Source organism: Salvia splendens, chromosome 5 (assembly GCF_004379255.2).
Source record: "Salvia splendens isolate huo1 chromosome 5, SspV2, whole genome shotgun sequence".
Lineage (NCBI taxonomy): Eukaryota > Viridiplantae > Streptophyta > Magnoliopsida > Lamiales > Lamiaceae > Salvia > Salvia splendens.
In genome coordinates, this window is record NC_056036.1 from 14,601,742 (window position 1) to 14,613,935 (window position 12,194).

General features: G+C 35.3%; 1 protein-coding gene across 3 annotated transcripts; it reads left to right on the forward strand.

The window, feature by feature from the left end:
• The first annotated feature begins 199 nt into the window (after nucleotides 1-199).
• On the forward strand, nucleotides 200-5,201 carry LOC121804768 (U-box domain-containing protein 34-like). Of its 3 annotated transcripts, XM_042204424.1 has the most exons (10): nucleotides 200-469; nucleotides 1,328-1,449; nucleotides 1,531-1,646; nucleotides 1,939-2,060; nucleotides 2,136-2,368; nucleotides 2,468-2,569; nucleotides 2,860-3,288; nucleotides 3,968-4,555; nucleotides 4,641-4,717; nucleotides 4,830-4,995. In XM_042204424.1, exons 1-10 carry the CDS (start codon nucleotides 322-324, stop codon nucleotides 4,852-4,854), a joined length of 1,962 nt encoding a protein of 653 aa, XP_042060358.1. In that variant the 5' UTR covers nucleotides 200-321; the 3' UTR covers nucleotides 4,855-4,995. The 3 variants fall into 3 exon arrangements, with proteins under 3 accessions (XP_042060358.1, XP_042060356.1, XP_042060357.1); XM_042204422.1 differs by having other exon boundaries at nucleotides 3,968-4,717; nucleotides 4,830-5,201; XM_042204423.1 differs by having other exon boundaries at nucleotides 1,331-1,449; nucleotides 3,968-4,717; nucleotides 4,830-5,201.
• The last annotated feature ends 6,993 nt before the right edge of the window (nucleotides 5,202-12,194 follow it).

Consider the following 12,194-nt stretch of genomic DNA (forward strand, 5'->3'; position numbering starts at 1 on the left):
TGAAAAAATTAGAATAATGTGAGATTTACTAAACAGTAGTAAAAATAATTGTGTAAAATTTATGGACGAATCGAAAAAAAAAATTAGTGACAAATAATAACAGTAAAAGGAAATACAGTTTTAATTATTTTTTCATTAAAATCATATAGTGTAACAGACTCTATTATTAGAATAAATAGTAAATAAGTTGTGAAAAGGTGTAGCCGCCAAGCAATAGAACGGTCAACTAGCTGTACCTATCCCTTTTCAGTTGTCAGTTGTCACGATTCATATCCAATTTCACGCCGCGTACAAGTCAAAGTAAATTGTGGCGCTCCGACGATGACGACTGTGGCTGTGGCCGTGAAGAGCTCCGACGGGAGGGGCAGCCAGCGGGCCCTGCGCTGGGCTATGGAGAATTTGCTGCACACATCCGATCGTTTGCTTCTCGTTCGCGTCATGCCTACCATCACTTGCGTTCCCACTCCCTGTACGTTAGCTTCTACTCTACCACATCCTTCTCTTCCTCACTGATATCTTTAATTGGAACTGACTGAGGGAGGCTGGTTTATTAGCGTTTAAATGTGGAGATTTTTTTAATTATTTTTATTTTGCGATATTTGTCAGTTTAATTATAATTTGATATGCTTGCAACTTGTTAGGTCCGTCCGTCATGATGTACTTGTGTGTGTGTGGTGATTGCAGAGATTAATTTTTTTGAATTGGACGTCAAATATGGTTTTATTTTTGCTGCGGGAGCGGTGAGAGTTCATGGACTCGACACCTGTCCCTAAATTGTTGAGGGGGGATGTTGTAGTCATGGATTGTGCAGTTTGATCATACAGAGTGTTGCTTAGAAATCGTTGATGTTTGTTTAGCGACGTAGTGATGCTACTCATTGTGCTTCTGGTGCACTGCTAAGGAGATAGTGAATCAGTGTAAATGCAGGTTGCTCTGCTTCTTCTGCTTTTTCCCTGGGAAATTGTAGGTGGGAGAAAAAGAAAGATCCATTTAAGTGCTTCTGAATTGCCAGACTGAACAATTTAGATGAGACTGACTGGTGTAATTTCAATAGAGATTTTGGATCCAATCCAATTCAGCAAGATCTTCATAATCTAGTTCTTCATTTTGGCTACCGAGAGTACAAGAACTGAAATCTAGAATATAAATCACCTGACTTCTAGCTGGATGATCTTTCCCAATGCTTTCTTGTTTGATACTTTCTCCGTAGTACCTGACTGTTGTGTTTATATGTGCATAATCAGAATCACAAATTTGGCCTTCAGTGCAAAATCATCATCTGGCTATTGCCGTCCACTGATTTATTTTTCCGTCATCTATTTTGCAGCAGGTGGTAGTGCACCCATAACCGAGCTAGATGAAAGTGTGGTGGAAATGTATACTAATGATATGCAGGCAAAATCTGAGGAAAATCTTTCGACTTTTAAGTATCTATACAGGACACAGAAGGTGAGCTTTCCTAGTTTTCTGTCTATGTCTGCTTTAGTTTTCCCTAGTTTATTCATCTTGAAGTGTGTTGAGCCAATTTAGATTGAGACCTTGTTACTGGAAGGAGACAATCCTGCGTCTGCTCTTCTGAGGTATATATCTGATTCAGGAGCAACAAGTTTAGTGTTGGGCTCCTCCTCCTCCAATTACTTTTATAGGTAAAGTTTGCACTGACCACTTTTTCCAAATATCTTATTTATGGCAAGTAAATTATTATTTATTTTAATTGCAGAGGCTTTTCAGTTACCATGTGTACCTTTTTTGTGTTCAAATCACTGATCCATTCACTTGGTTTTTGGGAGGAGTAAACTAAAATGTCGAAATGCTTGTTGACGTATCCAAGCAAAGGGAGTGCTATATTTTAAGTAGTGCATGGCATCTTGTATGCTAAATCGTTTGGTTTGTGATCTTTGGCTACTGTCTTGATGTATCATTATTTCTTTTTCTCAGGACACCCAAGGATTCTGAGGTGCCATCAGTAGTTCTCAAACATGCTCCTGATACGTGCAAAATCTATGTGGTCTCAGCAAATAAAATCATATCGAATTCTTTAAATCCTATGTCAACCTCCGGTATGTTCATTATAAGGTGCCTTCTCTATTTGATATGTTTTCCTAGCTTAACTTGTTTGATTGACACTTTAACAGGGAGGGATTATGATTCTCGTTCATTCACCTATTCTTCTTCATCTTCAGACTCCAAATATAAGAACTGCCTTTCAGATGTTAGTCATCATCCTCCTCGTTCACAAAGAACAACATTCTCTTCTGTGAATCCTGATACCTTAAAGGAAGCATCTTATCAAGCCTCAGAAGAGAGACTCTCAGATATGTCAAGAAAGAAAGAATTCCCTTCAATATCTGCTACGCACTCAGAACAGGTGACCGCCTTCTAACCATAACTCCAAGTATTCAGTAGGTCATGGTTACACACAAAAATCAGTTTTAACATAACAAGCATGCTTACATCTGTTCTACAGTCAGACATTCGGGCTGAAATAGCGCAACTGCGCCTGGAAGTGGAGAATACTACAACCATGTATAATCAAGCTTGTGAAGACCTGGTCCATGCACAGAACAGGGTTTGAGCTCAACTTCTTTACCATCTAAATATTTGATCTTTTGTATGTGATAGCAACATTTTATTTATTTCAATTATTGTCCCGGTTGCTTCCCCTGAAAAGATCACCACATTCTCACAGAATAATGGCTACCCTTATCTATTTTAACGTTAATATAGAAGTCCGTTGTGGATGGCTTGACATGTAACATATTGCAGAATGCACATTAGATTATCTTGAAATGAGGGCTTGAAATTTAAAGTTTAACCAAGGATGCTTAGGATAATTAGTTTGTGGCCTATTTGTTTCAGGTCCACTTGCTTTCTTCTGAGTGCATTCAGGAAGCAGAGAGAGTGAATGCTGCACAGGAAAGAGAAGTAAACTTAAGGAAAATTGCTGGTCTAGAGAGAGAGAAATATCTGGAAGCTGAGAAGGAGGCTGATGTGGCCAAAAAACTTCTTGCGGAAGAGACATATGAAAGGCAGATGGCAGAACTCATGATACATAAAGAATCATTAGAGAAAAACAGAATTGTTGACGCACTAATGTTTGGTGATCTACGTTATAGAAGGTACACGAGAGATGACATACATATAGCAACCTGTTCTTTTGAAGAAAATAAATTGATCGGCGAAGGAGCATATGGTAAAGTTTACAAGTGCCGCCTTGATCACACCTCAGTTGCTGTTAAAACTCTTCGCCCTGAGGCTTCTGACAGAAAGAAGGAATTTCTAAAAGAGGTTTGACCCTTATTTTGCCTATCTATTTGGCATTTCCCAATATTAAACAACTGAAGCTGCGTTATAGTGGCAAGCTTACCCACTTCAAACTCGTCTTTGCTATATGTTTTGAGCAGAATTTATCATACTTCAGTACATAAAGTGCTTCTGCCTGTTATATTAGCGAAAGGTAGATACTTAGGGGCTTCGATGCATGAAAAATCCATGTCACCGTGGTTACTACCCTCCATCCTTCATGGTCATCTATTGATTTGTTTATTTAATTGCCAATATCATCATTCACTTAGGTATATTATCATGAATAAGACTGGTCTACACGTAACCGAAATAGTATCCTTCATACACCCAATGATTATGGAAACATAATACTCACGCCGCCCTGAGGTAAGTGATGTGTATTCCTCATTGGGATTCCCCAAGCTAAGTGACACATTTCTTCTTTTTGCAAAAATGAACCCTTATTCTCTCTCTTTATTCTCTTCTCTCTTCTACTTTATTCTATCTACATTTAACTCACTAAAACTCTTTTTTTTTAATTCCTGTGCCAAATAAAATCATCACTTAGGTCTGGTATGCTATCTCTAGATAGCAGTACCTGTTAGCACGCAATCTTTTTTGTAGCAGCATATTGTAATTTTGAGGTAACTTTGTGATGATAATAACTATGGAAAATATGCAGGTAGAAGTGCTTAGTCAATTACGTCATCCTCACATTGTATTGTTACTTGGAGCTTGTCCAGAACTTGGCTGTCTTGTTTATGAGTATATGGAGAATGGAAGTCTGGAAGATCATATCCTGCCCAGGAGGGGCAGACCCCCCCTTCCTTGGCCTCTTCGATTTCGGATAGCATTTGAGGTTGCTTGTGGACTTGCCTTCCTGCACCACACGAAGCCAGAGCCTATAGTTCATCGGGATCTGAAACCTGGAAACATTTTGCTAGATAAATACTACGTGAGCAAAATCGGTGATGTAGGTCTGGCCAAGTTCATCTCCGATCTCGTGCCTGACAATATAACTGAGTATGGGGAGTCTGTTATAGCAGGCACCCTGTTTTACATGGATCCTGAATACCAAAGAACAGGAACTCTTCGACCAAAATCCGATGTGTACTCTTTTGGAGTAATAGTCCTCCAGTTATTGGCTGCACGGCATCCCAATGGGCTTATAATGAAGTTTGAAAATGCTATGAGCAGTGGCAATTTCTCTGATGTTCTTGATAAGTCGGTTGCAGATTGGCCGCTGGCTGAAGCGGTACAACTCATACAGGTAGCGTTGAACTGCTGCAAACTCAGATGCAGAGAACGACCAGACCTTGACACTGAAGTACTGCCCGTTTTGCAAAAACTTGCAGAGTTTGCTGATTCCAGTAGGGTGGCCCGAAGAGACCTCAGACAGCCACCTAAACACTATTACTGCCCTATTCTTCAGGTACGAATATTACAATTAACATACATTGTACGAGTAAAATTTATTTACTTTCGAGCATTCGTCTTAGTCTGTCTACCTTGGCATTGCGTTTGCGCCGTACAAATGGTTGCAGGAAACAATGGAAAATCCCTTCATAGCAGCTGATGGTTTCAGCTACGAGCACTACGCAATAGAGGCATGGCTTGACAGGCACGATGTATCCCCAGTGACAAAACAAAAACTAGAGCACAAGATGCTTATTCCGAACCATATGCTGCGTTCAGCTATCCAAGAATGGATTGGAAACAACGGTTAAGACCAGCGTGGATTTCGGAAATCTCTTGCGTTGTGTTGTTACTATGAATGCACCACTCTTCTAGGATTTGAGTGTGGTGCTGCTTGTTACCTGTTTCATGTTGGTAGTGTATATAAACATATACTCCATTGTAGTAACTGTTATGAGCTTTCGCCAACTTATTAATAAAACATTCATTCAATAGTGTAATAGTGTGCTGCAACAAAATTTTAAATTTTAATTTCTTATTCATATTCATTGGTTTTTATTTCTGGGATGGATTTTAATTTTGTACTGCTTCGACATCCATACTAGAGGAGTAGAGGTGTGGGACAGTATTTTTGAACTACAAAACCTAATCGTTTCTATCTTCTTATGCACATAAATAGGGACTCTATTTAATTTGGACCTTATACGTGTTATAGTAATTGGATTTTAAATTAGATCCTAGTATATCAATTCGTTAATACTATGGACAGTTCAGTTCTAATGTTTTTTTTATCTTTATTGAATTTTAATATTATGGATTGTTCCTGGATATATGAGGCAATCATATGTAATTTTATAAATAAAGGTCATTAGTCCTCAACTCCTCCTAATAATGGGATCTTATATTGTTGTATACAATTATCTCTCATTATTCTTATTACAAATGGGTCACTCACCCCTTAAAATGGGTCGCAAGAGAAGAGATAAAAAGATAAATTCATCATCGACTTGACCCGCTCTGATACCAAATTAGAAATGAGTCACTCACCCCTTAAAAGACCTCATAAGGGGGAAGGTTATCCACACTTATATAGACAAGCTAAGATTATCACCAAGTCGACGTGGGGCCAAATTTCAGAGTTTTAACTATTCTATTTTTCCGACCTCTGTAGTTTTCAATCCAACTTATATGTTTCTTTATGTTTGCATGCCGTAACGTTCATGCGGGAGAATAATGTTAGAATTGGAAACAAATAAATGTGATTAGGGAAGATATTGCATAATATATGTAATTGATATCACATAATACGTGATTGATAAATCACAAATTAGATGATTTCGTTCCATATGTAAATAAGGGCAAACACACTATATTAAGAGGTTTGCCCCAAATACAACACACAAAAACACAATTCTCCAATCATGTCTACTTCCTCTTCTCTCTTGATTATCAAATTCAATAAATAAGATCTTGTATACTTTGAGTGATCTTAATGAAAATGAACTTAAATAACTAGATTTTAAGATTAATTTGATTATTTGTATGGTGAAACTCGTCATACACGAAGCACCATCTATTTATTTGTTAGTTTTACCATACTCTTATTTTTGTTCAACTACCACTTTTTTTAACAATCGTAACTACACCATTACGATTATAAGTTTGATGCAAAAAAAATTACAGCATATTTAAAAATTTAATATATACTCCCTCCGTCCCCGAATAAGAGTCGTTAATTTCCATTTTGAGTCGTCCCCCATTAAGAGTCCCTCTTCATTTTTACCATAAATGGTAGTATGCCCCACATTCCACTAACTCACTTCACTCACATTTTATTATAAAACCCATATAAAAATGTGGGTTCCACATTCCACTAACTTTTTCAACCAACTTTTCTCTACATTTCTTAAAACTCGTGCCCGGTCAATGAGCGTCTCCTATTAGGGGACGGAGGGAGTAGTACATATTTTTACTGTAACGTGCATAGACAATATTTCTAAATAGTCAAAAGAATGGGATATGTTACAACACTATGTTTTATTTTACATCTGTCTATATAACTTAAAAATATTGTCTTTTTTGGCGTAAACTTGAAGTGTTTTGAGCTCTTTTTGTTTTTAAATTGTAAAACTAATATAGTATGAGAAATTGTTGGTTGAGGTCGCGTGTTTGAACCCTCTTACCAACATAGTGGAACTTAATACCTCCAAAAAATCATCCACATGCATAGGGCTAAGAGCATCCGCAGCGGTGGGATTTGTCCGTCCGTTCGTGCCAGCGGCAAGGACACCCATGTCCGCCGCTGCGCACTTGCTGCTGGCACGACACTGCTCTTAGCTAAGAGCACGTCCGTGGCAGCAAGTAAGGCAACGTGACGCGTTTCTATTGGCCGTTGGCATTTTCTTTTTCTTTTTTTTAAAAAAATCGAAAATAATACCAAAAATTTTTAAAAAAACATTTTCGGATTCCCAAAAATATAGTCGTTTTATTACCGTTTTTTTTAAAAAATTTTGAAATTTTTTTAAAAAAAATTAATCTCAAAATCATCTATAAATACACACATTCATCATCCATTTGGACGAAATTCAGCCACTTATGAATTTAATTATGTAATTTTTAATTTTTAGGATTTAAATTATGTAATTTTTAATTTTTAAGACTTTAATTATGAAATATTTAATTTTTAGGATTTTAATTATGTAATTTTTATTTTTTTAGTAATTAGTAATAGTATTTTGGGTATTTTTAATGCATTTTAATATTGTGGACATGTTTTTATTTAAATTGAATGATAGAATGGTGGGACCATTGAGCATGGATTTGGGTGTTGTACTCTTGCCTAAGAGCATGGAGTAAAAGTGGGTTCGGGCCCACATCTGTGCTCGTTGGCAAGAGCACGGATGTGGATGCTCTAAGCGTTATCAACCCGTAGGGCCAGGCCGAAAGGAGTTTCTCGAGTATGGGGCAGCAGTGCGGTAGAATCAGTCACTTATAAAAGTTTATACAAGACAGTTTTTGTGTGTGAATTGGCTAAATGGTTGAGAGATCAATGCATGAAGCCAAAGATCTCCGTAGCATTACCTTTAAATTTAAATTTATTTATTTATAAAAAATCTAAAGCACATGCATCATTCGGCAGTATTCAATTCTGAATTGGAATAATTGAATGTAGTGAGAGAGGGAGAAGATGTTGGGTCGTTTTCAAAAATTGCGTACGTGGGACTTGAGACCTAAATTTCCCGACCATAGAGACATCATATATAGAGATTATTTTTATATATTATTGGTTTTTGTATTTCGGCAGTCAGTATAAATTACTACTCCCTCCGTTTCACTATAGTTGAGGCGGAACTTTTGGATACAGAGTCTAAGAAATGGATGTTGGGTGTGTTAAATAAATAGTTAAAAAAAGTAAGAGAGAGAAAAAGGTAGAGAGAATAAAGAATAAAGTATAAAGTGAATAAAGTAGAAAACATAAAGTAAGAGAGAGTAAAGTAAGAAAGAGGAAAAAATTAACATATATGGAAATTACTCAACTATGAAGAAACTTCCCGAAATGGAAAAATAACTCAACTATAGTGAAACGGACTACTTCATATAGCTACTCCATATTCATCTGTTTCAAGGGAGCTCGAGCCTCGAAGCAGCCACCTCACTTTGTTTTAAGATTTTTTTGTCGTGTGCTTTTCATACTCCATTAATTTGGGTTTTTCACAATGTTGGATTTTTTGTAAAGGAAAGTAGGAGGAATATTTATCAAATTATCATCATACAATGTACCATAGTCAACATGTATACTGCCAAAAAAATTGATTTGAGTACCTAATTGTAGGATAAATCAACTCAAACAATCATTTTTTACCAAACAAATCAAAATATAAAAGAATAAGAGATTAACCCTGTTTTTGGTTTCCCCATTTATAATTTTTTTTCTAGAAAAAGTTTGATTTATACCTCGCTTATCACAATTTGGCGATAAAAATATTAACCAACTCGATGGAGTCTTAGTGAATCATTGTTCAATTAAGATATAGACTTTTTTATGTTCCAAGTTTATACGTATCCCATTAAATATCTGAAAAAGCGCGGCATATATCATTTTTTTCCCGAAATAAAGAGTTCATAGGAACATGAGATAAAATTATACTAGTAATTAAAATATAATTCACTTAAGACTTTAATTCCAAGAACATCCTTATATTAAAAAATATTGACATGTAATACTCCTAATATAGAGTTGCAATTTTGAATATAAGTTGTCTTATTATTTTTTTGATCGGGGACTATGCACTTATCCTTAACTGAAGGTGTTACTTTTCCTAGATAACACAGCACATCTTAAGATTAGCACCATTAGTTAAAAGTAATCAAACTTGTTGGACGATCACATCTTGTCTCACCTAAAAAGGAGAGAGAGAAAATCGAAATTTGCACGAAAATAAGAAATTATTAACTTAATCGTAACACGTATCAACAAATTATACCTACCTATTCAATTACTTTGAAATATGATAATATAATTATATGTACCGATGAAATTATTGGACCAAAGCCTAAACTATATCTCCGATCAATCCCCGCCTTTGTTATAAATTAAATGACCATCGCCTTAATGGCTAGCTTGGTAAAAGAATTTTATTGAAAGACAGATGTCGGGTCGGGTCAAAACTCAAAATATGGGTCGTTAGCTTAAAAACATCATGCCGGGTCGTCGGATTCTGGATGTTGCTCATGATTGACATTTCTATATAAAATCTACGTGAGAAATTTACTTAGATGCTTAATCCTTTCAACAAATATATTGACAAAACAAATTACAATTTTGGAGCACAAACTTAAGTACTCTAACAATATACCTTGAAAAGTGTAAGGATATTTTATTTATATAACTTGATTTTTTTTTCAAAAAATGACATGTATTGAATATTCCATAATTTGCCTTGTACGGTGCCGCTTATTTTAATTGACCAGCTAGTTATATTTATTATATAGAATAAGACAATAAGATTACAAAAGATTAATACTATTACTGTACTACTCCTTCCGTCCCGGATTAAGAGTCCTATTTAGTTATACTATGAAAAATGTAAAAAAAATGAGTTAAATAAGTTTTTGAAATATGAGTCTCATTTATCAAAATCAGTTTTATAATAAAATGTGAGTGAAATAAGTTGTTGCAATATGAAGTTAACTTACTATTTATATTAAAAAGGAAAAATGACTTTTATTATAAGACGGATCGAAATAGCAAAACATGACTTTCTTAACTGTGAGATGAGGGAGTAGTATATAAGTTCCTAGAAGATAATGCATGTCTATCATCGCAAACTCTTATTAATCCCTTTTTTGGGATCCCCACGTAAAACTATTTGTAACTCCATTCTTACTACTTTGACCTTAGAAAAATATAAAAAATTAATCAATTATACTTTTTTTTATCCATCTCCTTCTCTTCTCCTTCTCCTTCTTCCTTTGTTCAGTATGTATAAAAGATCTTCATTTTTTTCGGAAACGACAACGCAAATGATTACAATCTTTCATTTTTTCGGAAACGACAACGCAAATGATTACGCCACGTGTTAGTGAATTTTGGATCATAAAACTTTATACTGGTAATTAAATGCCGCCCAAATTAACCTTATGTGTCGTAACTTATATTTTATGTAATAAATTGGAATGTATAAATCGAGCATTATTAACAATGTTGTACGTATATGGTTGGTATTAATCAGGTAAATAAATATCTCGTGATCGAGCAAAAAGATCAATCATCAATGGTTATTTAAGGTAGGGGTGGGGAAACGGTCGGTTCAGTTAGAACCGAACCGATTAGTCGGTTAACCGACTTCCTTTTTTTCCAAATACGAGAACCGTAACCAACCCTTTAGTCGGTTCAGGTCCTTAAGGAACCGATCGGTCCTAACCGACCGGTTCTTCGGTTCCACCTAAGGAACCGAAGGAGAGAGCATTGGCGTGGAGAGTTAGACAACAGCCTCGTCGAAGAGAGCAGCAGCCTCTCATTGCCTCGCAAGAGAAAGCAGCAGCCTCGTCGTCGCCGGCGTGGGAGAGAGCAGCGGTGCCGGTGTGCTACGAGAATTTAGATGAGAGAGCTCACATATTGACTTCACTCCAAACACTAGGTAATTTAGGTAATTTTTTCATAGAAGATAAGTCAATATACCTATATCAGTATGTTTATTTTAAGTTATTTGCTAATGATCCATATTTATCTAATACTTTGAAGTTCCAAATTTAATAAACAAAGTGGCTATCATGAGATTGGTTATTGAATCAGAGAGATGATTTGTGTTTTCCCTTGTTTGAAATGCAGACAAATTATAGGGATATAGAGTTTGGTTTCTATCACAGCATTGTTTTTTGAAACTTGAAGGGTGTAGGGTTTATGAAATTAAAATGAATCTACAAAAAATTAAAATCAAACTCACTAATCGGTTCTTCAATTCTAACCTTTCGGTTCTCGGTTAGAACCGAGAACCGCCTAAATCCACTAACCGGGACCGAACCTTAACCTTATTTTTTCGGTACTTGGTTAACCGATAACTGAAAAAATAAGGTTCGATTCTTGGTTAACCAAGAACCGAGAACCGTTTCCCCACCCCTAATTTAAGGTCATCTAACTAAATTGGAGTTGCGATAGATCTTAATTACATAAGCAAATGAAATAAGAATAAAGATAAATTAACAAACATTGTATAAACAAAATACCCTTAAATTTTAAACGATTTTTTTATCAACCATGATTTCTTTACTACATCACCCTTCTTTTATATTTGTAAAGTCAAATCACTCTCAAATTACACTGTGGAGTATATGGTATGAAATTCTTGAACAATACAAACCTTTCCATTATTAATCCAAATTTCAAATTGTGTCTTACGCATGTCTTAAACAAATCAATTTAATGTTTATCAACTCCCATAAATTTAAAAATTATAAGATTTTTAAATATTTTAAACTTATTTCTTAAAGTCCTTGAATCCTCAAAAATTCGAGTAATATTCATGGCCAACACCAATGATATTTTATACCACTAACATGTTTGGATCTAACGATGAAGAGAAATATTGTGTACGAATGAGTTGAACAACGCTCCGAGGATGAATTTCAATTCCGAAAATTTGTATGAAGATGATACAAACAACTCACAAGACGAGATGGTACGAGAAGGTTCAGAAGACGAGATGATACGAGAAGGTATTGTTTTGATGGCAACATTAAGAAATTAAGAAATTAGATATATATATATATATATATATATATATATATATATATATATATATATATATATATATGGTAGTGTTAATATCCTTTTCCTCCATTAGATTTAAGTTCCTTCTTAATATCAACCATTAGATTGATGGAATGGATGGACTTGATGAAGCATCACAAAATCATCCCGTGTTGCATTATTAGAGTCATTCTGTGCATTATATGGGTATAATTGTAAAACAACAATGAATTAAAACGTAAGG

Coding starts and splice junctions, on each gene's coding strand:
- LOC121804768 (XM_042204422.1), top strand. CDS start 322: ATGACGACTGTGGCTGTGGCCGTGAAGAGCTCCGACGGGAGGGGCAGC. Junction 2,061..2,135: donor AAATCCTATGTCAACCTCCG/GTATGTTCATTA, acceptor ACACTTTAACAG/GGAGGGATTATGATTCTCGT. Junction 3,289..3,967: donor AGAAGGAATTTCTAAAAGAG/GTTTGACCCTTA, acceptor GAAAATATGCAG/GTAGAAGTGCTTAGTCAATT.